This window comes from Somniosus microcephalus, chromosome 11, assembly GCF_052327205.1.
Source record: "Somniosus microcephalus isolate GS21.2 chromosome 11, FLI_Smic_1.0, whole genome shotgun sequence".
Lineage (NCBI taxonomy): Eukaryota > Metazoa > Chordata > Chondrichthyes > Squaliformes > Somniosidae > Somniosus > Somniosus microcephalus.
The window spans coordinates 110,177,670-110,203,031 of record NC_140997.1 but is presented as its reverse complement, the minus strand read 5'-3'; the positions used below and the strand labels follow the sequence as shown (position 1 = coordinate 110,203,031).

Genomic DNA, 25,362 nt, shown 5'->3' with positions numbered 1-25,362 from the left:
AAGAAAACAATAAAGATAATATCAGTAACACTTTTGTTAGTGCTCTGTAAACATAAACATTTTCAAAACAGTCAACACATTTTCAAAGCTTTACATTGTACTCAAAGATTAAGTCTATCAGGCTCTTTTACTTCACGTGTGGATCTTCTCAACACGGGTAAGTCTGATGTGTCTTCATGAGATTATTCTGGCGGTGAATGACAGGATGCAGTTGCGGCATTGTCATCAATCTGCTCTTGTATAGATCGAGGTCTCCTTGCGATCTTTGCTTGGAGAGGGTTTCAGTGTTTCCTTCACTCTTCATGCCATAACTCTCAATGTAGTCAATGCACTCTCGAAAAACTGCTGGCAGCTGGATCCCATCATACAGCATAGTCCTCTCAGCAGCCTCGGCTAATGTAACACCAAAGATTGGCCTGAGGGAAGAAGGAGTATCCACCGGAACTGCTTCCTGCTCTGGTGCAGGCTTCTTCTTTTTCTCTTTCCACTGCTTAACAACATCTGCTGCGGTTATATCTTTGGACTTTTTCTCCTTGTGTTTTTCCTCTTTGTGCTTTTCTTCCTTTGGCTTCTCTTTGACCTTAAAGTCTTTTTCTTTCTTCTTGGAGAAACTAGGCTTTTTGAAGACATGGATACCCTTTGGCCTTTTCATCCTTGATGGGCTCTCTGCTTCATCACCTGAGTCATCTGGTCTGCTTATGGCACAGTTTATACGGTAGACTCTTTTGACCAGTTCTAAGTCCTCACAAGCTTTGTCACCTAGTATCGAATCAAGTCTTTCAGCCACAACAGAAAACATGAGATGGTGCACTTTGTCTTTGACTGTCACTTTAAGTCTGCATACACCTAAGCTATCTATTTTCTGTCCATTATAGCTCTTCAGTAGTACTGACTTTTTCTGTATTTTGGGCTTTTCTTTCATATTTTTTATGTCACTCATACTGATTAAGTTTGCTTTTGCCCCAGTATCCAGTTTCAATGTAACTAATGCTCCATTTATCTGCGGTGGGATCATCCATTTGTCCACTTTTACTGCATTGACTTTATGTTCAGCATTGTCCATTTCTGAGGGCTGCACATTTTCTGTATCTTTTTTGATATCGTCACGACACCATTCCTACAAAAAATGTCTCACTTAAATCAGTGTCCTCAATCACATTAACTTGTTGCCCTTTCGTTGTTTTTACTTTTGAAAAGCATTGTTTGGCAAAGTGATTCTTTCCATTACACTTTGTGCACATTTTTCCAAACGCTGGGCATTGTCTTAACTGGTGTTTGTAACCACAGCATTTACAATTAAAAATTTCATCCTCCGATTGCTTTTCATTTCTGTTCTGCCCATGTTTCTTCCCCTTATAGGACACAGCACCGACAGCAGCATTATCACTCATTACAATCGCATCATTATTGTGAAAGTCATCGCGTGCTTTTGAGCTAGCTCGCTGGCTTGGCATATTTTCACCGCATTTTCCAAATTTAGTTCGGTTTCTCTCAACAGACGTTCCCTGACTTTTTTTATCATGAATACCAAACACAATCTGGTCACGAATCATGGATGCTTTGAGCTCAGAGAAATTACATGTCTGTGCTTTCAGTTTCAGATCAGTTATAAAGCTATCAAAAGTCTCATTTTGCTGCTGTGTCCAAGAACAGAAGATGTATCTTTCATAGGTCTCATTCTTTTTGGGAGAGCAATGTGCATCAAATTTTTTTAGCACATCTTCTAATTTTTCTCTGTTCTCCTCTGGATTAACAGCATGGTGGCATAGTGGTTAGCACTGTTGCCTCACAGCGCCAGGGACCCGGGTTCAAATCGAGCCTCAGGTGACTGTCTGTGTGGAATTTGCACATTCTCCCCGTGTTTGCGTGGGTTTCCTCTGGGTGCTCCGGTTTCCTCCCACAGTCCAAAGATGTGCGGGTTAGGTTGATTGGCTATGATAAAAAAAAAAAAATTGGCCCTTAGTGTTAGGGGGGATTAAATACGTGGGGTTACGGGGATAGGGCTTGGGTGGGATGGCTGTCGGTGTAGGGACCGGGTGCTAGGGTTTGGATGATCAGCCATGATCTCGTTGAATGGCGGAGCAGGCTCGAAGGGCCGAATGGCCTACTCCTGCTCCTAGTTTGTATGTTTCTATGTTTCTAAATACAAATGTATTAAATACCTCTATCACCTGTGGGCCTGCAACCGTAAGCAGCAACGCTATCTTCCTTGCGTCTGGCTTTGTACCGAATCCGATGGCTGCAATGTAGAGTTCGAATTGTTGTTTAAAAGTCTGCCAATTGTAGTCGATTTTTTCTGTGAGATTCAAACGCTCTGGTGGCTTCAAATTCTCCATGTCGCTTTTCACAATTTCAGCAGATCTTCACCATCCTGGTACCATGTTATGTTCATTAATAACTAGACATTCTTATTATGAACACAGCTAGCTTCCAGCTAGTCATTTATTCAGTACACGTTCTCTAGGTACAGTATCTGTAGAGATGCAGCATGTGTGCTCCTGTGTGCAGGCTGCCATCTTGACTGTTGCCTTGTGGGTAGCCTAGTGCCTCATGGGTAATGTAGTCCCAATGCACATACAGCTGTGTAGTGTAGTCTTATTATATACATACAGCTATATACAGCTCTACGGCTCCACCTAGTGTCCACCACAGAATGACATGTTATTGATCACTGCAGCTCATTTCAGGGTCAAATATGACACCAAGGTTGCGAACAGTGTGGTTCAGCCTCAGGCAGATTTTAGGGAGAGGGATGGTGTCGGTGGCTAAGGAATGGAGTTTGTGGCGAGGACCAACGGCAATGGCTTCTGTCTTCCCAACATTTCGTTGGAGAAAATTTCTGCTCATCCAGAACTGGATGTTGGGCAAGCAGTCTGACAATTTGGAGACTGTGGAGGGGTCGAGAGAAGTGGTGGTGAGGTAGAGCTGGGTGTTGTCAGCGTACATGCTGTGTTTTTGGATGATGTCGCCAAGGCGCAGTACATAGATGAGAAATAGGAGTGGGCCAAGGATAGATCCTTGGGGAACACCAGAGGTAACGATGCAGGAGCGGGAACAGAAGCCATTGCAGGTGATTCTCTGGCTACGATTAGATAGTTCAGTATGGAACCAGGCGAGTGCAGTCCCACCCAGCTGGACGATGGTGGAGAGGCATTGGAGAAGGATGGAGTGGTCAACCGAGTCAAAGGCTGCAGACAAGTCACGAAGGACGAGGTGGTTGCAAATGCTTCAGATTTGTCCTTTGCACTCGCTTGCTGGGCGCTGCCATCATTGGATGTTCATGGAGCCTCCTCCTCCCATTAGTTGTTTAATTGTCCAACACCATTCATGACTAGATGTGGCAGGACTGCAGAACTTTGATCTGATCTGTTGATCACTGGATCGTTTAGCTCTGTCTATAGCATGCTGCTTTCACTATTTAGCATGCATGCAGACCTGTGTTATCACTGCACGAGGTTGGCACCTCGTTTTCAGGTACGCCCGGTGCTGCTCCTGGCATGCTCTTCTACACTGCTCATTGAAGCAGGGTCAATCATCTGGTTTAAGAGTGATAGAGGAGTGAGGGATATGCCAGGCCATGAGGTTAGATTTGGTAGTATAAAATTCTGCTGCTGCTGATGGACCACAGTGCCTAATAGAAGTCCAGTTTTGTGCTGCTAATCTGATCTTAATCTACCCATTTAGAACAGTGGTAGTGCCACGCAACACGATGGAGGGTTTCCTCGGTGCAGAGATGACTTTTTGTCCACAAAGACTGTGCTCCTACCTATGTTATTGAGGACAGACATGTCTGCAACAGGTAGGTTGGTGAGAAAGAGGTACTTCTGTGTGTTAGTTCCTTACTTCCGATGCAGGCCCAGTCCAGTAGCTTTCAACTTGGCTGAGGGGTGATGACACCTTACCCTTAAATGAAGCCTCCCTGCCTGGCTACACCTTCCGCCACTTGCCCCATTCAGACCGCTGTGGTGGAGGTGTGGCTCTCCTCACCAAACACATCTTGGTCTGTCCCCCTACTCCTCTGCCACTTTCTCCTCCTTTCAGCATCTCACCTTGTTCCACCCTTCTCACCTCTAATTTAAAATTCTCGCTCTCTACCGCCCACCCAAGTACCATAAACATTTTATTACCGAGATATCTTCACTGCTTTCCTCCCTCAGCCTCTGACCCGAGCGACTTCTCATCTTCGGTGATTTCAATCTCCATCTCAATTCAACATGCTCTCTCCTCCGATGATCCTTCTTGTCCTCCTCTTGAGGCCGCCACCAGATGTCAGTACTCAGCCAATTTGATTCACTCCACCTGATATCAAGAAATAACTGAGCGGACTGGATACAGCAAAAATGATGGGACCCAACGACATCTCAGCTGTAGTGCTGAACACCTATGCTTCAGAACTAGCCGTGCCTTTAGCTAAGCTGTACCAGTAAATCTACAATACTGGCATCTATCCATAAAAACCAAACCTGTTCATTAATGTCCTTCAGGGAAGGAAACCTGCCATCCTTACCTATATTTGATTCCAGTCCCACACCAATGTGCTTGACTCTTAAATGCCCTCTGAAATGGTCTAGCAATCTACTCAGTTGTATCAAACAGAAAGAAAAACAAGAATCAAACTGGACAAACCACTTGGCTGCGAATTAGACATTGAATCAGGACAGGACAAAAGCACACCCAGCCCAGTCAACCCTGCAAAGTCCTCCTCACTAACATTTGGAGATTATTATGTCCGTGTATAATTGAGACACGGACTGCAGGAGTTGATTATAACAAGTCTTTACTGAATGGAGACAACCTGGAAACTGAAACTACAGAAGCCTGCTAGGGCCTTTTATACAGGGGTGGTCACTGCCAGTACTGCAGTCTGAGACCAGTTATTCCCTTAAAGGTACATACACAACAATTCCTCCCCTTTTAGATAAACAGTACATAACATTCATTTAACAACTAAATAATAACTAATTACAATTACAATTATGGTTGCTAGATACATTGGTTGAAGTTAAGCAATTATAAGTTCAGTCTTTGAGGAGGCTTCCTGATTCTGTCTGGATAACGCCTCTTTGGGGTATCAGGTTCTTCTGGCAAAGTTGAGTCAGGATCAATGTCGTTGTTTGGTTCGTCTGCTTCCAATATCACCGATTCTGCGGTAGATGCAATTGGTACTTCGGTTTCATCGCCAGGTGTATCAGATCGTGGTGTGGAGTTGACGTTTTCCAGTGACTCTAGAATCTGGTCAGCATGGTGTCTTACAATGCTCTCTCCAACGTCCATGGTATATGTTAGAGGTCCTTGCCGTGTACAGATCGTTCCTGGCTGCCATTTCTCTGTGCGGTAGTCCCGGGCCAAAACTGGTTGACCTATCTTAAAACTCCTGGTCGGCCTTTCATTCATATTCTGAAACTGCCTGTTCTCCACATCTCTTCTGATGTTTGGCTTAACCAAATCCAAGCGTCATCGTAGTCTTCGATTGAAGAACATCATGGCTGGAGTTTGGTTGGTAACCGCATGTGCAAACAAGAAGTTATCCACCTTGTGTTGTAGGGGTATATCTTCATTACACATTGCCTTGATAGCCTTCTTGAATGTTTGAACAAACCTCTCAGCCAATCCATTAGTGGCTGGATGATATGGGGCGGATGTGTAATGCTTAGCACCATTGTTCTTTAAGAACCTCCGGAACTCTTCAGACACAAACTGTGGTCCATTGTCAGAGCAAATCTGTTCAGGCAGCCCATTCCTGGCGAATATGGTTCGTAAGACTGTGATAGTTTTTTCTGTGGTGGTTGAGGACATTTTTATTACCTCTGGCCACTTTGAATGTGCATCCACCGCAATTAAAAACATCGAGTCCATAAAGGGACCAGCAAAATCAACGTGCACCCTTTGCCATGGAGATGAGGGCCACTCCCATGGATGTAGAGGGGCTTGTGGTGGGGCGTTTTGGACCTTCTGGCATCCTGTACAGCTCTTGGTCATCTCTTTGATTTCTCTATCGATTCCCGGCCACCACACAAACGCTCTGGCTAAGTTCTTCATTTTTACCCCTCCCAGATGACCCTCATGAAGCTCATTGAGCACTCTATCCTTCAATTTGGGTGGAATTACTACTCTGGATCCACACATCAAGGTTCCTCTGCACACTGACAGCTGTTCTCTTCTTGGCAAGAATGCTGGCAGCAGTGGTTCGCCATGCGCCCTTCACTGTTAAATCATAGACCCAGGAGAGTGTCGGGTCATTTCGTGTTTCCTTTTCTATGTTTGCATTCGTCACAGGGAGACATTCGACTATGGTCGAGTGGAATATCTCCACTGGATCCACTGCAAGTTCTTCTTCCACCATCGGCAACGGTAGGCGCGACAATCCATCCGCATTCCCATGCTGTTTAGTTCCTTTGTACTCAATGTCATATGGGTGTGCCCCTAGGAAAAGGGACCACCTCTGTAGCCGTTGTGCTGTCATTATCGGTACGCCCTTCTGAGGGTTGAAAATGGAGACAAGAGGTTGGTGATCAGTTAGTAGAGTAAATTTCTGACCGTGCAGGTAGTGATTGAACTTCTTCACCCCCCACACCAGGCTGAGGGCCTCTCTGTCAATCTGGGCGTAGTTACGCTCGGCTGAAGTTAACGAGCGTGACGCAAAAGCTATTGGCCTCTCTGACCCATCAAGGAATTTATGTGACAGTACCGCCCCAATGCCGTAGAGAGACGCATCACACGCCAGTCTTATCGGTAGTGATGGGTTGTAGTGAGCCAATACTTCTCTTGACGTGATTAGGTCCTTACTCTTCTGAAAGGCCCGCTTACATTCATCACTCCATTTCCATGCTACTCCCGTTCGTAGTAGGGTGTTCAGTGGGTGCAGAATTGTGGACAAATTCGGCAAAAACTTACGGTAGTAATTCACCAATCCGAGGAATGACCTCAGTTGCGACACATTTTCAGGCGCTGGAGCCTTAACTACCGCTTCAATTTTGTCAGGGGACTTATGCAACCCCTCTTCATCAATCACGTGGCCACAATACGATATCTGTTTCTTAAAAAACTCGCACTTGGGGCGATTGGCTCGTAGCCCATGTTCTCGTAGTCTAGTGAGCACCTGCTCTAGGTTGGCAAGCTGTTCACTGTCATCTTCACCTGTCACTAGGATGTCGTCCAAGTAACACTGAGTCCCCGGAATCCCTTGCAGGACTTGTTCCATCGCTCTTTGCCATATCGCCGGAGCTGATGCTACTCCGAATACCAGTCGATTATACTGGTAAAGACCTTTGTGAATGTTTATCGTGAGATACTTCCTAGAGGATTCTTCAATCTCCATCTGCAAATATGCTTGTGCTAGGTCAATTTTTGTAAAACGCTTCCCTCCAGATAGTGAGGCGAAGATATCTTCTATCCTTGGAAGAGGATATTGTACTGTGTGAAGGACTGGGTTCACCGTCACCTTGAAGTCTCCACAGATGCGAACCTTCCTTGGCTCCTTAGACTTATTGTTTAACGTTTTCTTCATGACAGGAATGATGGGTGTCACCCACTCGCTCCAGTCTACCTTAGATAACATGCCTGCATTCTCCAGATTCTCCAGCTCTGCCTCGACGGCTGGGCGAATTGCATATGGTACCAGTCTTGCTTTGAAAAACTTGGGAATTGCATTCTCCTCTATTTTTATCGAGGCGGTTACGCCTTTAAGCGTGCCCAGTTCTTGTTGAAATAACTCTTTGGCGTCAGCTAAGATTGTTGACAATCGTCCAGGAGTGACGTTGTCATCCTTTTTACCAGCCACCGTCAGTGCCTGAATGGAGTGCCAGTCTAAACTTATCTTTCTGATCCATTCACGTCCCAATAACGGTGGTCCACCATCTTGCAGTATGTAGAGATACAATTTCCATATTTTCTTGCCGTTGTATTCGACAGGCACCCTTATTTTTCCTCTGGGGTATACTTTTTGCCCCGTATACGTCCTCAAGACAATGGATGTCTCTCTCAAGGGTATGTGTGAGAATAGCCGCTCGTAGTCTCGTCGATTCATGACGGTTAGAGCTGATCCTGTATCCAATTCCATTTTGACTTGTGACCCTGCTATCGTGAGGGTGACCCAAATGGTTCGGTGATCCTCTTTTGCGATTACGTTGTGAAGTTTGAGACAGCTTAGTCTCTTGTTCCCGGATTCACTATCGCTCATCTGGTCTTCGGAACTACTGTCCGTCATCTTTTGTACTTTCCTGTACGGTTCCTTAGTAGCCTTTTTGTTGTCGTTGGTCTTCTTCCCAGGCCTGCAAACTCGTGCAATGTGTCCCATCTTTCTGCATTGCCTGCATATTTTGTCCTTGGACCAGCAGTCCTTCTGGTCATGGGTTGTTCTGCCGCAGCGATAACATTTTGCAAATCCCCGTGTCATTTCGTGGGTGCCGTATTCCTGTGGCTTTTGTTGTATTTCCGCAGCTCCCCTGGCTGCTGCTTCATACGATACTGCCATGCTGAAAGCCTTATCTAGCGTCAGCTCTTTCTCTGAGAGTAACCTCCTCTGGGTTCCTTCACTCAGGAGTCCAGAGACAAATTTGTCCCGTAGGGTATCTGCCAGTCCTGCTCCGAACTGGCAGTGTTTTGATAGCTTGCATAGTTCCGTAAGGTAATCAGCATTGCTCTCATCTTTGTGCTGATTTCTCCTGTGGAATTTAAATCTTTCTGCTATCAGCAGCGGTGCAGGGTTTAGGTGTTCCTGTAGGATAGCAACAATTTCATTAAAACTCTTCGCCTTCGGTTTGGTTGGAGTAATCAGGTCCCGCAATAGGCCGTACGTTCTTGCGCCCATTAAATTTAGCAATACCGATGCCTTTTTCTCATCGGCTATTTCGTTTGCCTCGCAATATACCTCGACTCTTTCCACATACGTGGTCCAGTCTTCTATTGCATTATCGAAGGCAGTGATATAGCCAGTCTTTGGCATCTTGAAAATCTAAGATGGCGCCTCCCGCGCTTTGCCTTCTTCCCCGATTTAACAAAATGGCGCCTCCCGCGCTTTGCCTTCTTCCCCGCTGGATTAAGATGGCGCCTCCCGCGCTTCTGTCTTCTCCGCTGTTGCTAGCGCTGTTGCTGGCATTTTATGCCTTGATGGCGACGCCCTATGGTCTTCGCGCACTTCCCCCCGCGCTGCTGCTAACGCCGCTCTCCGCGGTTTCTGTGGCAAACTGCAGCTCCTCGTGGCTTTCTGCGTGTTTTATTTTTTAAATTTTTTTTATTTCCCCGTCGTTGGAACAACCCTGCGGGACTCTTGCCTCCCTCTTCTCGGGTCTGTACGCTGCCCGGCTTCGTAGCACCGGCCGCACCCTGTGTGCTCCACCCTCTCTCTCTCTCCTCTTCCCGACAACGCTGCTCGGCCCCGTTGCAAGCCACCCACTCGAACTGTAGACCGCCGCAGCCCAGGAAGGATCAGTGTACTACCTGCCACCAGCCCGATTAGCTGAAGCACCATTGACAGGATAACCAAGCCCCGCTCTCGACAGCCTCTCCTGCAAATCTTCAACTCCGCTGACTCAGAAGTGGATGCCCGCAGTCGACGCCTGTTTCTACTGTTTCTTTCTTCCTTCTGGCCTCGACCTCTGATAACATCGCTTCAGGGATGGATCCCCATGAGGTGGAGCAGACTGTAGGTAAGTTCGTATCTGCTCGTCGCCAGTATTACGTCCATGTATAATTGAGACACGGACTGCAGGAGTTGATTATAACAAGTCTTTACTGAATGGAGACAACCTGGAAACTGAAACTACAGAAGCCTGCTAGGGCCTTTTATACAGGGGTGGTCACTGCCGGTACTGCAGTCTGAGACTAGTTATTCCCTTAAAGGTACATACACAACAGAGATTAGTGCCAAAGTTGGGAGAGCTGTCCCACAGGCGAATCAAACAACAGCCTGACATAGTCATACTCACAGAATCATATCTTTCAGCCAATGTCCCAGACGATCACCATCCCTGCTATGTCCTGTCCTACCGGCAAGACAGACAGAGGTTGGGGTACAGTATCTAGTCGGGTGTGAGAGTGGCCCTGGGTGTCCTCAGCATTGACTCTGGACCTCATGAAGTCTCATGGTTTCAGATCAAACCTGGGCAAGGAAATCTCCTGTTGATTACCACCTACCGCCCTCCCTCAGCTGATAAATCAGTTCTCCTCCATGTTAAACACCATTTGGAGGAAAAACAGAGGGTAGCAAGGGCACAGAAAGTACTCTTGGTGGAATACTTCAATGTCCATCACCAAGAGTAGCTCAGTTGTACCACCACTGACCGAGCTGGCTGAGTCCTAAAGGACGTAGCTGCCAAACTGGGTTTGCGGCTGGAGGTAAGAGAACAAACATGAGCGAAAAAAACTACTTGACCTCGTTCGCACCAATCTATCTGTTACAGATGCATCTGTCTATGACATAAGAACATAAGAAATAGGAGCAGGAGTAGGCCATTCGGCCCTTCGAGCCTGCACCGCCATTCAATGAGATCTTGGCTGATCTTCTGCCTCAACTGCATTCACCGGCCCTATCGCCATATCCCTTGATGCCTTTACTAGTCAGAAATCTATCGACTTCTGTTTTGAATATACCCAATGACTGAGCCGCCACAGCCCTCTGGGGTAGAGAATTCCAAAGATTCACCACCCTCTGTGTGAAGAAATGTCTTCTCATCTCAGTCCTGAATGGCCTACCCTTTATCCTGAGGCTGTGGCCCCTGGTTCTAGACTCCCCAGCCAAGGGAAACATTCTTCCAGCATCCATTCTATCAAGCCCTGTAATAATTTTGTATGCTTCAATGAGATTCCCTCTCATTCTTCTGAATTCAAGAGAATACAGGCCTAGTTTACTCAATCTCTTCTCATACGACAGTCCCGCCATCCCAGGAATCAATCTTGTGAATCTTCATTGCACTCCCTCTATGGCAAGTATATCCTTCCTTAGGTAAGGAGACCAAAATTGTACACAGTACTCCAGGTGTGGTCTCACCAAGGCCCTATATAATTGGAGTAAGACTTCTTTACTCCTGTACTCAAATCCTCTTGTAATGAAGGCCAGCATACCATTTGTCTTCCTAATGGCTTGCTGCACCTGCACCTGCACATTCACTTTCAGTGACTCATTTACAAGGACACCTAGGTCCCTTTGAGCATCTGCATTCCCCAATCTTTCACCATTTAGGAAATACTCTGCATTTCTGTTTTTTCTACCAAAGTGGATAACTTCACATTTATCCACAATATATTCCATCTGCCATGTTCTCGCCCACTCACTGAGCCTGTCAAGATCCCCTTGAAGCCTCTTCACAACTGACACTGCCACCTAGCTTTGTATCATCAGCAAATTTGGAAATGTTACATTTAGTCCCCTCATCCAAATCATTGATATAGATTGTGAATAGCTGGGGCCCAAGCACCGATCCTTGCGGTACCCCACTAGTCACAGCCTGCCATTCTGAAAAAGACCCGTTTATCCCTACTCTTTGTTATCTGTCTGTTAACCAATTTTCAATTCCATGTGCCCTAATTTTGTTCACCAACCTCTTGTGTGGGACCTTATCGAAGGCCTTCTGAAAATCCAGATACCACATCTACCGGTTCCCCTTTGTCTACTCCACTAGTTACATCCTCAACGAACTCCAATAGGTTTGTCAAACAGGATTTCCCTTTCATAAATCCATGTTGACTCTGACCAGTCTTACTATTAGTTTCTAAGTGCCCAGTTATTGCATCCTTTATAATAGATTCCAGCATTTTCCCAACTACTGATGTGAGGCTAACAGGTATGTAGTTCCTCGTTTTCTCTCTCCCTCCTTTCTTAAATAGTGGGGTTACATTTGCTATCCTCCAATCTGCAGGAACTGTTCCAGAATCTATAGAATTTTGGAAGATGACAACCAATGCATCCACTATCCCAATGGCCACCTCTTTCAAAACCCTAGGATGTAGGTCATCTGGTCCTTGGGATTTATTGACTTTTAGTCCCATTAATTTTGCTAGTACTGTTTTTTTACTAATAATAATTTCTTTAGGTTCCTCATTCTCATCACACCCTTGGTTTTCCCGTATTTCTGGGAGGGTTTTTGTGTCTTCCTCTGTGAATTCAGAAACAAAGTATTTATTTAATTTCTCTGCCATTTCCTCATTCCCCATTATAAATTCCCCTGTAAAGGGCCTACATTTACCTTCGCCAGTCTTTTCCTTTTCACATACCTGTAGAAGCTTTACAATCTGTTTTTATATTTTTCGCTAGTTTGTGCTCATATTCCATTTTCCTTTCTATTATCAATTTCTTGGTCCCCCTTTGCTGATTTCGAAAAAGATCCCAATCCTCAGGCTGACCGCTTTTTCGGGCAACTTTATAAGCTTCCTCCTTTGACTTAATACTAGCTTTAACTTCTTTTGTTAGCCATGGTTGGATCACTTTTCCTTTTGGGTTTTTATGCCCCAGAGGAACATATGTTTGTTGCAAATTATGCATTATTTCCTTGAATGTTCACCATTGTATGTCCACCTTCATACCTTTTAGTGTAGTCTCCCAATCTACCATGGCCAACCTATCCCTCATACCCTTGTAGTTTCCTCTGTTTAGATTGAAGACCTTAGTTTCAGATTGGACGACATCACTCCCAAACTTAATGGAAAATTCAATCATATTATGGTCACTTGTCCCTAAAAGCCCCCTTACCACAAGATTATTGATTAGCCCTTTCTCATTACACAGTACCAGATCCAGAATAGCCTGTTCCCTGGTTGGTTCCTCCACAGAGTGGCCCAGGAAACCATCTCGCATGCATTCCAAGAATTCGTCCTCCACACCATTAGTGGTAATTTGATTTGCCCAGTCAATGTGTAGATTAAAGTCCCCCATGATTACCATATTGCCCTTGTTACGTGCACTTCTAATTTCTTGATTGATGCTGTGCTCTACATTACCACTACTGTTTGGTGGCCTATACACAACTCCCACCAATGTTTTCCGCCTTTTGCTGTTTCTTAGCTCCACCCAAACTGATTCCAGTTCTACATCACGATCTGCCAAGCCAAGATCTTTTATCTCTACCGTACCGATCTCATCCCTTATTAACAGCACTACGCCACCTCCTTTTCCTTTTTGTCTGTCCTTTCTAAATGTTGAGTACAATATTGGTAGGGATGACCACTGTACAGTCCTCATGGAGATCAAGCCCTGTCTTAGTCCCATCATAGATGGCACTGTTCAGCCAATTTGGTTCACTACATGTGACATTAAGAAGTGGCTGAGTGCACTGGAAACAGCAAAGGCTGTGGGACCTGATAACAGCTTGGCTGTAGCGCTGAAGACCTGTGCACCAGTGCTAGCTGCTCTCCTATCCAAGCTATTCCAATGCAGTTATAACCCTGGCATCTAAATTCAAGAAGAGGTGAGAGTAACTGCCCTGAATATTAAGGCAGCATTTGAGTAAGGATGGTATCAAGGAGCCTTAGCAAAACTGAGATCAAAAGGAAAGCCTTCCACTGGCTGCAGTCATATCTGGCACTCAACTAGCAGAAAATTGGTGAATAGAAGAGTAGTTTCTCGAAACACGGTAATATTATTCAAGTTTGGAGGAAGGTTTTGAATAAAAGCCCTGAATTTAAAATATATATATATTTATTTAAGAAGTAACACCAAATACTATTCCAGAGCTATTTGGTAAAGAAGGAAATATGGAAATTAGTTCAATATTTTATTATTTTTTATATTTCCTGGTCCTCAATGTAACAGAAAGTTGGTTATGAAACTGTGGTATTGGAGGACAAGATTTATTTACCTGCAATGGTTAAGGAAACCAGTCTGTTTCCACGGATCAATCACTGCTGACCAGATCTCTCTCAAACTTCTTTCCAAAATCTTTCACAGGCAAAGTGCATTCACACACACAACTCATAACAGCACAACTTCCCACTCACTATAAACAACGCAAGAGGAGATGTATTCTGTGCCATGAACAGGGAGCCACTCGTCTGACGGCAATTATGTAAAGGCAGATTTTTGTCAGAGGTACAGGGTTGTGTCTTGGGAATACCTCAGCAAGTTCCTCCAGTGAATAGTGTGGGCAACATTGACCAGAAAGGTCCGACATCCAATTCTTGGTCCATGTTCTGCCCTCGCAACGCGATCCTATGCAGAGCTAGACAGATAGCGAACAACTCGATATCTTCCAATAAAATCACAAGGCTTGACTTTTCTTGTAACGCTTTACTGAAAGATTCTTATTGTAAAACTGAAATACAACACAGAAATGGAAGGACACATTAGTGTACAGACGCATAATTGATATGTATACACAAATTTAGGTACGCCTGGGCAACACAGTACATCTGGCAACGAATTACATTTAGCAAGCTGGAAGGCATTCTCTTTAAATTAGCCCTGTACATAGTGTATCGAATACGGCTGCTAGTTAACCAGCTAGACAGAAAAAGTTACAACTAAACATTTTCCACAACATACAGTGTACGCTAATCGTCTATAGCATTCTAAATACTCACAGACAAACAATTTCCAAGGCTGAAGCATGGGGACAATACAACCGGGGAGCACCGTGGCGCAGGTCTTGTTCCGTGGTAGCTCCACGAGGAATGAACTTGCAGTGCCGTGGGGAGCGTGATGACCTCATCACGCTCGGGGTCGTGACGTCGTCGCGTTTGCCGGTAGTTGCGTCGCTGGCCGTTGGGGCCTAAGTCGGGAGCAGGAGCTGGAGGCCAGGCTGGGCCGGTGCTTGCCGCGGGAGCGGAAGATAGCGGCGCTCCCGGCGGCTGCTCGATGCGGCCGAAGACGCTGGGCCGGGCTGTGCCGGCAGCCTTTCTGGAGAGCCGGGTCGGGCCGGCAGCCGCCTGACGCACGTCACGTTGTACGTGGCGTGACGTCATCACGCTCGGGCGCGTCTTAAAGGGGCAATGGCCCTAAACGGTGAGTTAAAGGGGCAACGGCCCTAACAGGTAAGTTATACATATATAAGTGGGTTATGTACATACAGTAAGGGTAAGTTAGAGGGAGAGACAGCACACTCCCCGCTTGGTACGATTCCATTTGTACCACTACAGATACGAAATAACCTGAAGAAAACGTCCTTTGGCTGCCACACACTCAGAGTCCGTTCTCTAGATTTCTTCGGAAAGGAGGACTACGATCTCTGAGACTGGCCTCAGAAACACCTTGACAGTCTCTTCCTTGACGATCTTCACCTCCACCTTGCGGACCCTCTTGTCCCTGCTCGGCAGAGTTTTGACGGCCAGTCCCACTGGCCGTTCGTTTGTGTGCTTGGCTGTCTTTCAGAAAGACGACATCTCTCACTTTGACATTCGGCTTGTCTTCTGTCCATTTCCTACGGCTCTGTAGGGTGGGCAAGTACTCTCCTCTCCATCTCTTCCAAGAAGTGTCTGCACGACACCGTACTTGCTTCCACTGCTTCCCGTGCAGCTCGGCCATGTCGAAGTTTCCAGAGGGAGCTGAAATAGCACTCATCTTTTGAGTCAGGAGCATCGCTGGGGTGGGGACTGCCGGCATGTCTGCGTCGGTGGACACTGGCACCAGGGTTCTCCTGAGCGGGCAGAGGCGCCCCGCAGCCTGCTCCCCGCTACTCGGAAGACAGCGTCCAGGAGAGCGAAACGGCAGGGGTGCCGCCCAGCTGTGTCTATCGTCCTTGGACCTTTCAAACACTGAGCATCCTAGGCCATCTGTGCTCACAGTGGGGCCTGCCTCTTCCTCACAGGCAGAGGAGGTTGACCTATGATGCTGCGTCATGTCGTCGTAGTCCTCCTTTACCTGGATCCTGTTTGGGCATGGGCTGAGACAGGATGTGCGACCGTTGCGCAACACGTTTGCTTTATAGACGCTGACATCCGCTGGTTTGTGGACTGTTCCCAGGCAAACTCCACCCACGAGGACCCATCCCAAGTCAAGCCGCTGCGCATAGGGAGCGTCGTGGGGCCCGTTGATGTGCTCACGCACCTTGTGCACCCTTAAGATGTCTCTTCCCAAGAGTAGGAGGATTGGAGCGTCCGGGTCCACAGCTGGAATCTTATTGGCAATTGGCTGTAGGTGGGGCTGATGGCGTGCGACCTCTGGGGAGGGGATTTCCGTCCTGTCCTCTGGCATCATGTCGCACTCGATCAAGGTGGGGAGGGGAATCTGTAGTTTCCCATCCATGGACTCGATCATGAAGTTCCCAACCCTCCTACCCGTAGTCTCTGTTGTCCCTGCACAGGTTTTTAGCGTGTACGGAGCGGTGCTGGCCTTGACGTCGAAGAGATTGAAGAATTCCGTCTTTGCTAGAGACTTGTTACTTTGCTCGTCGAGCACTGCATACATTTTGATTGCCTTCTCCTTTCTCCCTGCAGGATATGCTTTAACCAAGCAGATTTTGGAGCATGAGCGTGGGCTGCTTGCATTTCCGCAAACCTCTGTACGCTTGGAGGTGACTGAAGATGTGCTTTCGCTTTGCTCCCCGCTATCCTCTTTGTCAACCGCGGCACTCTCGGTGGTTGACGGAGGAGGACCTGGATGTAGGGCTGCTATGTGTTTTTCGCTGTTGCACTCAAGGCACTTGATTGTCGCCTTGCAGTCTTTTGCCATGTGCGTAGTCGACCCACAACACCTGAAGCAGATGCGGTTCTCTTTCAGGTATGATGTGCGCTCATCAATGGGCTTGTCTCTAAAGCTTCGACACTTTTTGAGTGGGTGGGGCTTCTTGTGTATAGGACACTGACGATCTGGGTCATCCACTTCATTCCCAGCAGAACTGGATTGGTTGACTGAGGGTTCGGCTGGAACATCTGTTTTGTGCACACTCACAGAGGCTTTGTTGCTGTCCTTTGTGGGTTTCTCTGTTCTCGAAGGAGCGTAACTGCTGGAGGTGGAGAAAGTGAAACTTGGATCATTCCTCACCCTTGCCTGTTGTTGGACAAACCTGGAGAAGAGAGGGAAGGGGGGAAATGCCACTCCATTGTCCTCCTTGTACTTGGATCCCTTAGCTATCCATTTCTCTTGAAGATTGTGGGGGAGCTTTTCCACTATTGGGTTTACCCCGCGAGCCGTATCCAAATACGAGAGGCCGGTCAGGTAACCTTCTCCCTTGGCACACTCCAGTTCGAGGAGAATGTCGCCCAGTTCTCTGAGCTCGACATTATCCTTGTTGGTTAGCTTCGGGAAGTCCTCAAGCTTCTTGAGCAGTGCGTGTTCGATGACTTCTGGTGTCCCATAACAGTCGTTGAGACGTTGCCAAACCAGGTTGAGGCCTGCTGTGGGATTGAGGACGTGCGCTGAGCGAATTCTCTTCGCCTGCCTTGACGACTCGGCTCCGAGCCACTTTATCATCAAGTCTAGTTCTTCTCTGGCTGACAGATTCAAGTCCTTGGTGGTACTCAGGAAGGATGCTCTCCATGACCAATAATTTTCAGGACGGTCGGCGAATTCTAGGAGGCCTGAACTTCATAATTCTCGGCGAGTAAGGTACCTGGCGAAGTCTTGTGCGCCTTGCGGCTCGGGCGAGGACTGCTTAGCTGGATTGGCCGAGTGTTGTGGAGGTCTCTGCAGGTGAGTCTTACTCGTTTCTTCTCTTTTAAGCTCAGTGTCTCCGAAAACGGGCCGTTTGTTGCTGGGGTGAGTAGCTAGTTCTACGTCGAGATACCTGAATGTTTCCTTTGAGGACACTTTGGAGTGTTGTTGGACATACTCATTTGTACGTTGCACTGGACCGAGGGGCTGTTCCAGGTCATATGTTTCCTGGCTGGGCTCCCCGCGTTCGCTCTCCTCATCTTCTTCGTAAGCTGCGGCTTTGGCTTTAGCGGCAGCGGCAGCTCTCTGGCTTTGGAGAATGTGGAGAGTGGCGGCGAGATCAGCTCTCTGCTTTTCGAGGTCGGCTCTCTGCTTCATGAGGTCAGCTTCTTTTTCAGCGAAGGACAATTGCGCCTGGGTGGCCTTTGCCTTGGCACGTGCTTTGGCGGCTGTAGAAGCTGTCGATGACGACGGTCTGCTGGACCGCCGAAATGACCTAGAGGATACTTCAGAGAACTGTGACTTGGCATCGTTTGCTGGGAGAGCTGTCGGTGACGACGGTCTGCTGGACCGCCGAGATGTTCTAGAGGCTGCTTTAGAGGACTGTGACTTGGCCTCGTTTGCTGGGAGAGGCTCATTCTTCTCGATTGGCTGGTCGACTTCCTCTAGAGTATATTGTTTTCCTGAGCGTAGACTCATGGTAGCTGAGTGGTATCTTCCTGTGCTTGAGCCCGCTGTGCTGCTGTCTTTTTACTGTTCTGCCCTCGCAACGCGATCCTATGCAGAGCTAGACAGATAGCGAACAACTCGATATCTTCCAATAAAATCACAAGGCTTGACTTTTCTTGTAACGCTTTACTGAAAGATTCTTATTGTAAAACTGAAATACAACACAGAAATGGAAGGACACATTAGTGTACAGACGCATAATTGATATGTATACACAAATTTAGGTACGCCTGGGCAACACAGTACATCTGGCAACGAATTACATTTAGCAAGCTGGAAGGCATTCTCTTTAAATTAGCCCTGTACATAGTGTATCGAATACGGCTGCTAGTTAACCAGCTAGACAGAAAAAGTTACAACTAAACACTTTCCACAACATACAGTGTACGCTAATCGTCTATAGCATTCTAAATACTCACAGACAAACAATTTCCAAGGCTGAAGCATGGGGACAATACAACCGGGGAGCACCGTGGCGCAGGTCTTGTTCCGTGGTAGCTCCACGAGGAATGAACTTGCAGTGCCGTGGGGAGCGTGATGACCTCATCACGCTCGGGGTCGTGACGTCGTCGCGTTTGCCGGTAGTTGCGTCGCTGGCCGTTGGGGCCTAAGTCGGGAGCAGGAGCTGGAGGCCAGGCTGGGCTGGTGCTTGCCGCGGGAGCGGAAGATAGCGGCGCTCCCGGCGGCTGCTCGATGCGGCCGAAGACGCTGGGCCGGGCTGTGCCGGCAGCCTTTCTGGAGAGCCGGGTCGGGCCGGCAGCCGCCTGACGCACGTCACGTTGTACGTGGCGTGACGTCATCACGCTCGGGCGCGCCTTAAAGGGGCAATGGCCCTAAACGGTGAGTTAAAGGGGCAACGGCCCTAACAGGTAAGTTATACATATATAAGTGGGTTATGTACATACAGTAAGGGTAAGTTAGAGGGAGAGACAGCACAGTCCATGTTGAGTTAGCTGATGTCAACCGGGGTACAATATGACAATTGGCCTCAGTGCCTGTCAACTGGTCAGTGAGAAAGGAGCCAGGGTTGCCGGTGCCGGGTCGCTGTCCGGTGGCTGGAGCTGGAACGGGTTCGGCAGCTGAACTGCTGGAAAGCAGACCTGCCCCTTTAAGGCGATAGCAAAATACTGCAGATGCTGGAAATCCGAAATAACAACAGAAAATGCTGGAAAAACTCAGCAGGCCAGGCAACATCCGTGGAGAGAAATTAGAGTCGACGTTTCAGGTCTAACCCTTTTTCAAAACCCCTTTAAGACGTTGCGCGGCGGCGATGGCATGTGACGGGCTGACGTAGGGTGGCGGTCTGAGCTGCAGTGTTTACAGCGATTGGGAGTCGCGCGGAGCTCGAGATCCCGCCCGCGCGCCATAGCCCGAGCCCAGCAACGGCCGGAGCGCCAGCCCCGCCGCCATGTACCGGGCGCTCTACACCTTCCATTCGGCCGAGCCTCACTCGCTGCACTTCACGGCCGGCGAGAGCTTCGTCATCCTGGAGCGAAGTAACCAGCACTGGTGGCTGGCGTCCAAGAGCAGCACCGGGGAGGTGGGCTACATCCCCGCCTCCTACATTCACAAGGACGAGGTGAGGAGCGGCCGGGTCGGAGCCGGGGGAGGGGAGGGGAGGCAAGGCAAGGCAAGGCAAGGCCGGGCCGGCCCGGCATACCACCATTAGTATTCCGCGGCGCGCGGCAGGAGCGGCCTTCGCCGCCCCCTCATTATAGCGAGAGGCGGCTCCCTCCGGGTGCCGGGCTTGGGCGGGATTAAGGTGTCCGTCAGTGACAGCCCTGCAGCCTCACCATCCAACCGGGGGTGGGGGAGATCGCCGGGCTGTGGGGGTGAGATATTCACGGTGGGGGAGGGAGGGAGATATTCACGGGGTGGGTGGGGGGTGAAGGGAGTGAGATATTCACGGGGTGGGTGGGGGGGGAAGGGAGTGAGATATTCACGGGGTGGGTGGGGGGGGAAGGGAGTGAGATATTCACGGGGTGGGTGGGGGGGGGAAGGGAGTGAGACATTGACGGGGTGGGGGGGTGAAGGGAGTGAGACATTGACGGGGTGGGGGGGTGAAGGGAGTGAGACATTGACGGTGGGGGGGGGAAGGGAGTGAGACATTGACGGTGGGGGGGGGGAAGGGAGTGAGACATTGACGGTGGGGGGGGGGAAGGGAGTGAGACATTGACGGTGGGGGGGGGAAGGGAGTGAGACATTGACGGGGTGGGGGGGGAAGGGAGTGAGATATTCACGGGGGTGGGTGGGGGGGAAGGGAGTGAGACATTGACGGGGTGGGGGGGTGAAGGGAGTGAGACATTGACTGTGGGGGGGGGAAGGGAGTGAGACATTGACGGTGGGGGGGGGGGAAGGGAGTGAGACATTGACGGGGTTGGGGGGGAAGGGAGTGAGACATTGACGGGGTTGGGGGGGGAAGGGAGTGAGACATTGACGGGGTGGGGGGGGAAGGGAGTGAGACACTGACGGGGTGGGGGGGGAAGGGAGTGAGACATTGACGGGGTGGGGGGGGGGAAGGGAGTGAGACATTGACGGGGTGGGGGGGGAAGGGAGTGAGACATTGACGGGGTGGGGGGGAAGGGAGTGAGACATTGACGGGGTGGGGGGGGGAAGGGAGTGAGACATTGACGGGGTGGGGGGGAAGGGAGTGAGACATTGACGGGGTGGGGGGGGAAGGGAGTGAGACATTGACGGGGTGGGGGGGAAGGGAGTGAGACATTGACGGGGTGGGGGGGAAGGGAGTGAGACATTGACGGGGTGGGGGGGGAAGGGAGTGAGACATTGACGGGGTGGGGGGAAGGGAGTGAGACATTGACGGGGTGGGGGGGGGGGGAAGGGAGTGAGACATCCCCGGATTGGGGGAGTGAGAGAGATCCCCGGGGTGGGGGGGGAAGGGAGAGAGAGATCCCCGGGGTGGGGGGGGAAGGGGGAAAGAGATCCCCGGGGTGGGGGGGGAAGGGGGAGAGAGATCCCCGGGGTTGGGGGGGGGGGAGAGAGGGGGGAGAGAGATCCGTGGGGGGGGGGGGGAGAGAGGGGGAGAGAGATCCCCGGGGTTGGGGGGGGGAGAGGGGGGAGAGAGATCCCGGGGTTGGGGGGGGGGGGAGAGGGGGAGAGAGATCCCCGGGGTTGGGGGGGGGAGAGGGGGAGAGAGATCCCCGGGGTTGGGAGGGGGAGAGAGATCCCCGGGGTGGGGGGAGGAGGGGGAGTGAGATTCCCGGGGTGGTGGGGGGGAGTGTGAGATCCCCGGGGTGGTGGGGGGGGGAGGGGCGAGTGTGAGATCCCCGGGGTGGTGGGGGGGAGGGGGGAGTGTGAGATCCCCGGGGTGGTGGGGGGGAGGGGGGAGTGTGAGATCCCCGGGGTGGTGGGGGGGAGGGGGGAGTGTGAGATCCCCGGGGTGGTGGGGGGGAGTGTGAGATCCCCGGGGTGGTGGGGGGGAGGGGGGAGTGTGAGATCCCCGGGGTTGGGGGGGGGGAGAGGGGGAGAGAGATCCCCGGGGTTGGGGGGGGGGAGAGGGGGAGAGAGATCCCCGGGGTTGGGGGGGGGGAGAGGGGGAGAGAGATCCCCGGGGTGGGGGGAGGAGGGGGAGTGAGATTCCGGGGTGGTGGGGGGGAGTGTGAGATCCCCGGGGTGGTGGGGGGGGAGGGGGGGGCGAGTGTGAGATCCCCGGGGTGGGTGGGGGGGAGGGGTGAGTGTGAGATCCCCGGGGTGGTGGGGGGGAGGGGGGAGTGTGAGATCCCCGGGGTGGTGGGGGGGAGGGGGGGAGTGTGAGATCCCCGGGGTGGTGGGGGGGAGTGTGAGATCCCCGGGGTGGTGGGGGGGAGGGGGGAGTGTGAGATCCCCGGGGGTGGTGGGGGGGAGGGGGAAGTGTGAGATCACCGGGGTTGGGGGGGAGGGGGGGAGTGTGAGATCCCCGGGGTGGTGGGGGGGAGGGGGGAGTGTGAGATCCCCGGGGTGGTGGGGGGGAGTGTGAGATCCCCGGGGGTGGTGGGGGGGAGGGGGGAGTGTGAGATCCCCGGGGTGGTGGGGGGGGAGGGGGAAGTGTGAGATCACCGGGGTTGGGGGGGGTGGGGGAGTGTGAGATCACCGGGGTTGGGGGGGGTGGGGGAGTGTGAGAACCCCGTGGTGGGGGCGGGGGATGGTGAGATCCCCGGGGTGGGGGGGGGGTGGGGGGAGAGGGCGCGTATGAGATCCCCGGGGTGGGGGGGGGAGGGGGAGTGTGAGATCCCCGGGGTTTGGTGGGGGGGGGGGTGGAGGGAGAGTGAGAGATCCCCGGGGTGGGGGGGAGGGGGGGAGTGTGAGATCCCCGGGGTGGTGGGGGGGAGGGGGGGAGTGTGAGATCCCCGGGGTGGTGGGGGGGAGTGTGAGATCCCCGGGGTGGTGGGGGGGAGGGGGGAGTGTGAGATCCCCGGGGGTGGTGGGGGGGGAGGGGGAAGTGTGAGATCACCGGGGTTGGGGGGGGGTGGGGGAGTGTGAGATCACCGGGGTTGGGGGGGGTGGGGGAGTGTGAGAACCCCGTGGTGGGGGCGGGGGATGGTGAGATCCCCGGGGTGGGGGGGGGTGGGGGGAGAGGGCGCGTATGAGATCCCCGGGGTGGGGGGGGGAGGGGGAGTGTGAGATCCCCGGGGTTTGGTGGGGGGGGGGGGTGGAGGGAGAGTGAGAGATCCCCGGGGTGGGGGGGGAGGGAGAGTGTGAGACCCCCGGGGAGGGGGATTGTGAGACCCTGGGGTGGGGGAGGGGGAGTGAGAGATCCCCGGGGTTTGGGGGGTGGGGAGGGGGTGTGAGAGATCCCCGGGGTTTGGGGGGGTGGGGAGGGGGGTGTGAGAGATCCCCGGGGTTTGGGGGGTGGGGAGGGGGTGTGAGAGATCCCCGGGGTTTGGGGGGTGGGGAGGGGGTGTGAGAGATCCCGGGTGGGGGGGCTGGAGGGGGAGTGAGAGATCCCCGGGGTGGGGTGGGTGGGGGGGGGAGGGGGAATGTGAGATCCCGGGGTTTGGGGGGTGGGGAGGGGGTGTGAGAGATCCCCGGGGGTGGGGGGGCTTGGAGGGGGAGTGAGAGATCCCCGGGGTGGGGTGGGGGGGGGAGGGGGAATGTGAGATCCCCGGGGTTTGGGGGGTGGGGAGGGGGTGTGAGAGATCCCCGGGGTGGGGGGGCTGGAGGGGGAGTGAGAGATCCCCGGGGTTTGGGGGGTGGGGAGGGGGTGTGAGAGATCCCCGGGGTGGGGGGGCTGGAGGGGGAGTGAGAGATCCCCGGGGTGGGGTGGGTGGGGGGGGGGAGGGGGAATGTGAGATCCCCGGGGTTTGGGGGTGGGGAGGGGGTGTGAGAGATCCCCGGGGTGGGGGGGCTGGAGGGGGAGTGAGAGATCCCCGGGGTGGGGGTGGGTGGGGGGGGGAGGGGGAATGTGAGATCCCCGGGGTTTGGGGGGTGGGGAGGGGGTGTGAGAGATCCCCGGGGTGGGGGGGCTGGAGGGGGAGTGAGAGATCCCCGGGGTTTGGGGGGTGGGGAGGGGGGTGTGAGAGATCCCCGGGGTGGGGGGGCTGGAGGGGGAGTGAGAGATCCCCGGGGTGGGGTGGGTGGGGGGGGGAGGGGGAATGTGAGATCCCCGGGGTTTGGGGGGTGGGGAGGGGGTGTGAGAGATCCCCGGGGTGGGGGGGCTGGAGGGGGAGTGAGAGATCCCCGGGGTGGGGTGGGTGGGGGGGGGGAGGGGGAATGTGAGATCCCCGGGGTTTGGGGGGTGGGGAGGGGGTGTGAGAGATCCCCGGGGTGGGGGGGCTGGAGGGGGAGTGAGAGATCCCCGGGGTGGGGTGGGTGGGGGGGGGAGGGGGAATGTGAGATCCCCGGGGTTTGGGGGGTGGGGAGGGGGTGTGAGAGATCCCCGGGGTGGGGGGGCTGGAGGGGGAGTGAGAGATCCCCGGGGTGGGGTGGGTGGGGGGAGGGGGAATGTGAGATCCCCGGGGTTTGGGGGGTGGGGAGGGGGTGTGAGAGATCCCCGGGGTGGGGGGGCTGGAGGGGGAGTGAGAGATCCCCGGGGTTTGGGGGGTGGGGGAGGGGGTGTGAGAGATCCCCGGGGTGGGGGGGGCTGGAGGGGGAGTGAGAGATCCCCGGGGTGGGGTGGGTGGGGGGGGAGGGGGAATGTGAGATCCCCGGGGTTTGGGGGGTGGGGAGGGGGTGTGAGAGATCCCCGGGGTGGGGGGGCTGGAGGGGGAGTGAGAGATCCCCGGGGTTTGGGGGGTGGGGAGGGGGTGTGAGAGATCCCCGGGGTGGAGGGGCTGGAGGGGGAGTGAGAGATCCCCGGGGTGGGTGGGTGGGGGGGGGAGGGGGAATGTGAGATCCCCGGGTTTGGGGGGTGGGGAGGGGGTGTGAGAGATCCCCGGGGTGGGGGGGCTGGAGGGGGAGTGAGAGATCCCCGGGGTGGGGTGGGTGGGGGGGGGAGGGGGAATGTGAGATCCCCGGGGTGGGGGGCTGGAGGGGGAGTGAGAGATCCCCGGGGGTGGGGTGGGTGGGGGGGGGGGAGGGGGAATGTGAGATCCCCGGGGTTTGGGGGGGTGGGAGGGGGTGTGAGAGATCCCCGGGGTGGGGGGCTGGAGGGGGAGTGAGAGATCCCCGGGGTTTGGGGGGTGGGGAGGGGGTGTGAGAGATCCCGGGGTGGAGGGGCTGGAGGGGGAGTGAGAGATCCCCGGGTGGGGTGGGTGGGGGGGGGAGGGGGAATGTGAGATCCCCGGGGTTTGGGGGGTGGGGAGGGGGTGTGAGAGATCCCCGGTGGGGGGGGCTGGAGGGGGAGTGAGAGATCCCCGGGGGTGGGGGGTGGGTGGGGGGGGGGGGAGGGGGAATGTGAGATCCCCGGGGTTTGGGGGGGTGGGGAGGGGGTGTGAGAGATCCCCGGGGTGGGGGGGGCTGGAGGGGGGAGTGAGAGATCCCGGGGGTTTGGGGGGGTGGGGAGGGGGGTGGTGAGAGATCCCCGGGGTGGAGGGGCTGGAGGGGGGAGTGAGAGATCCCCGGGGTGGGGTGGGTGGGGGGGGGGGAGGGGGAATGTGAGATCCCCGGGGTTTGGGGGGGGTGGGGGAGGGGGTGTGAGAGATCCCCGGGGTTTGGGGGGTGGGGAGGGGGTGTGAGAGATC

At 52.9% G+C, this 25,362-nt stretch overlaps 2 protein-coding genes across 2 annotated transcripts in view; one reads left to right on the top strand and one right to left on the bottom strand.

Moving 5' to 3' along the window:
- Window positions 1-13,693: 13,693 nt before the first annotated feature.
- LOC147110826 (uncharacterized) lies at window positions 13,694-18,225 on the bottom strand. The gene is made up of 2 exons (XM_086001184.1): window positions 14,512-18,225; window positions 13,694-14,243 (listed from the first exon to the last, which is right to left on the bottom strand). The coding sequence occupies exon 1, from the start codon at window positions 17,336-17,338 to the stop codon at window positions 15,110-15,112; it is 2,229 nt and encodes a 742-aa protein (XP_085857310.1). The 5' UTR covers window positions 17,339-18,225; the 3' UTR covers window positions 13,694-14,243; window positions 14,512-15,109.
- A 1,429-nt stretch (window positions 18,226-19,654) lies between these two features.
- nckipsd (NCK interacting protein with SH3 domain) overlaps window positions 19,655-25,362 on the top strand; it is a 282,238-nt gene continuing 276,530 nt past the window's right edge. The window contains exon 1 of the mRNA XM_085999969.1: window positions 19,655-19,826. Within this exon, the coding sequence (XP_085856095.1) occupies window positions 19,656-19,826 (171 nt within the window). The 5' untranslated portion in view covers window position 19,655. The remainder of the gene's footprint in view (window positions 19,827-25,362) is intronic.

What these genes read in the sequence shown, in the direction of transcription:
- LOC147110826 (XM_086001184.1), bottom strand. Translation starts at nt 17,338, where the DNA reads ATGATAAAGTGGCTCGGAGCCGAGTCGTCAAGGCAGGCGAAGAGAATT.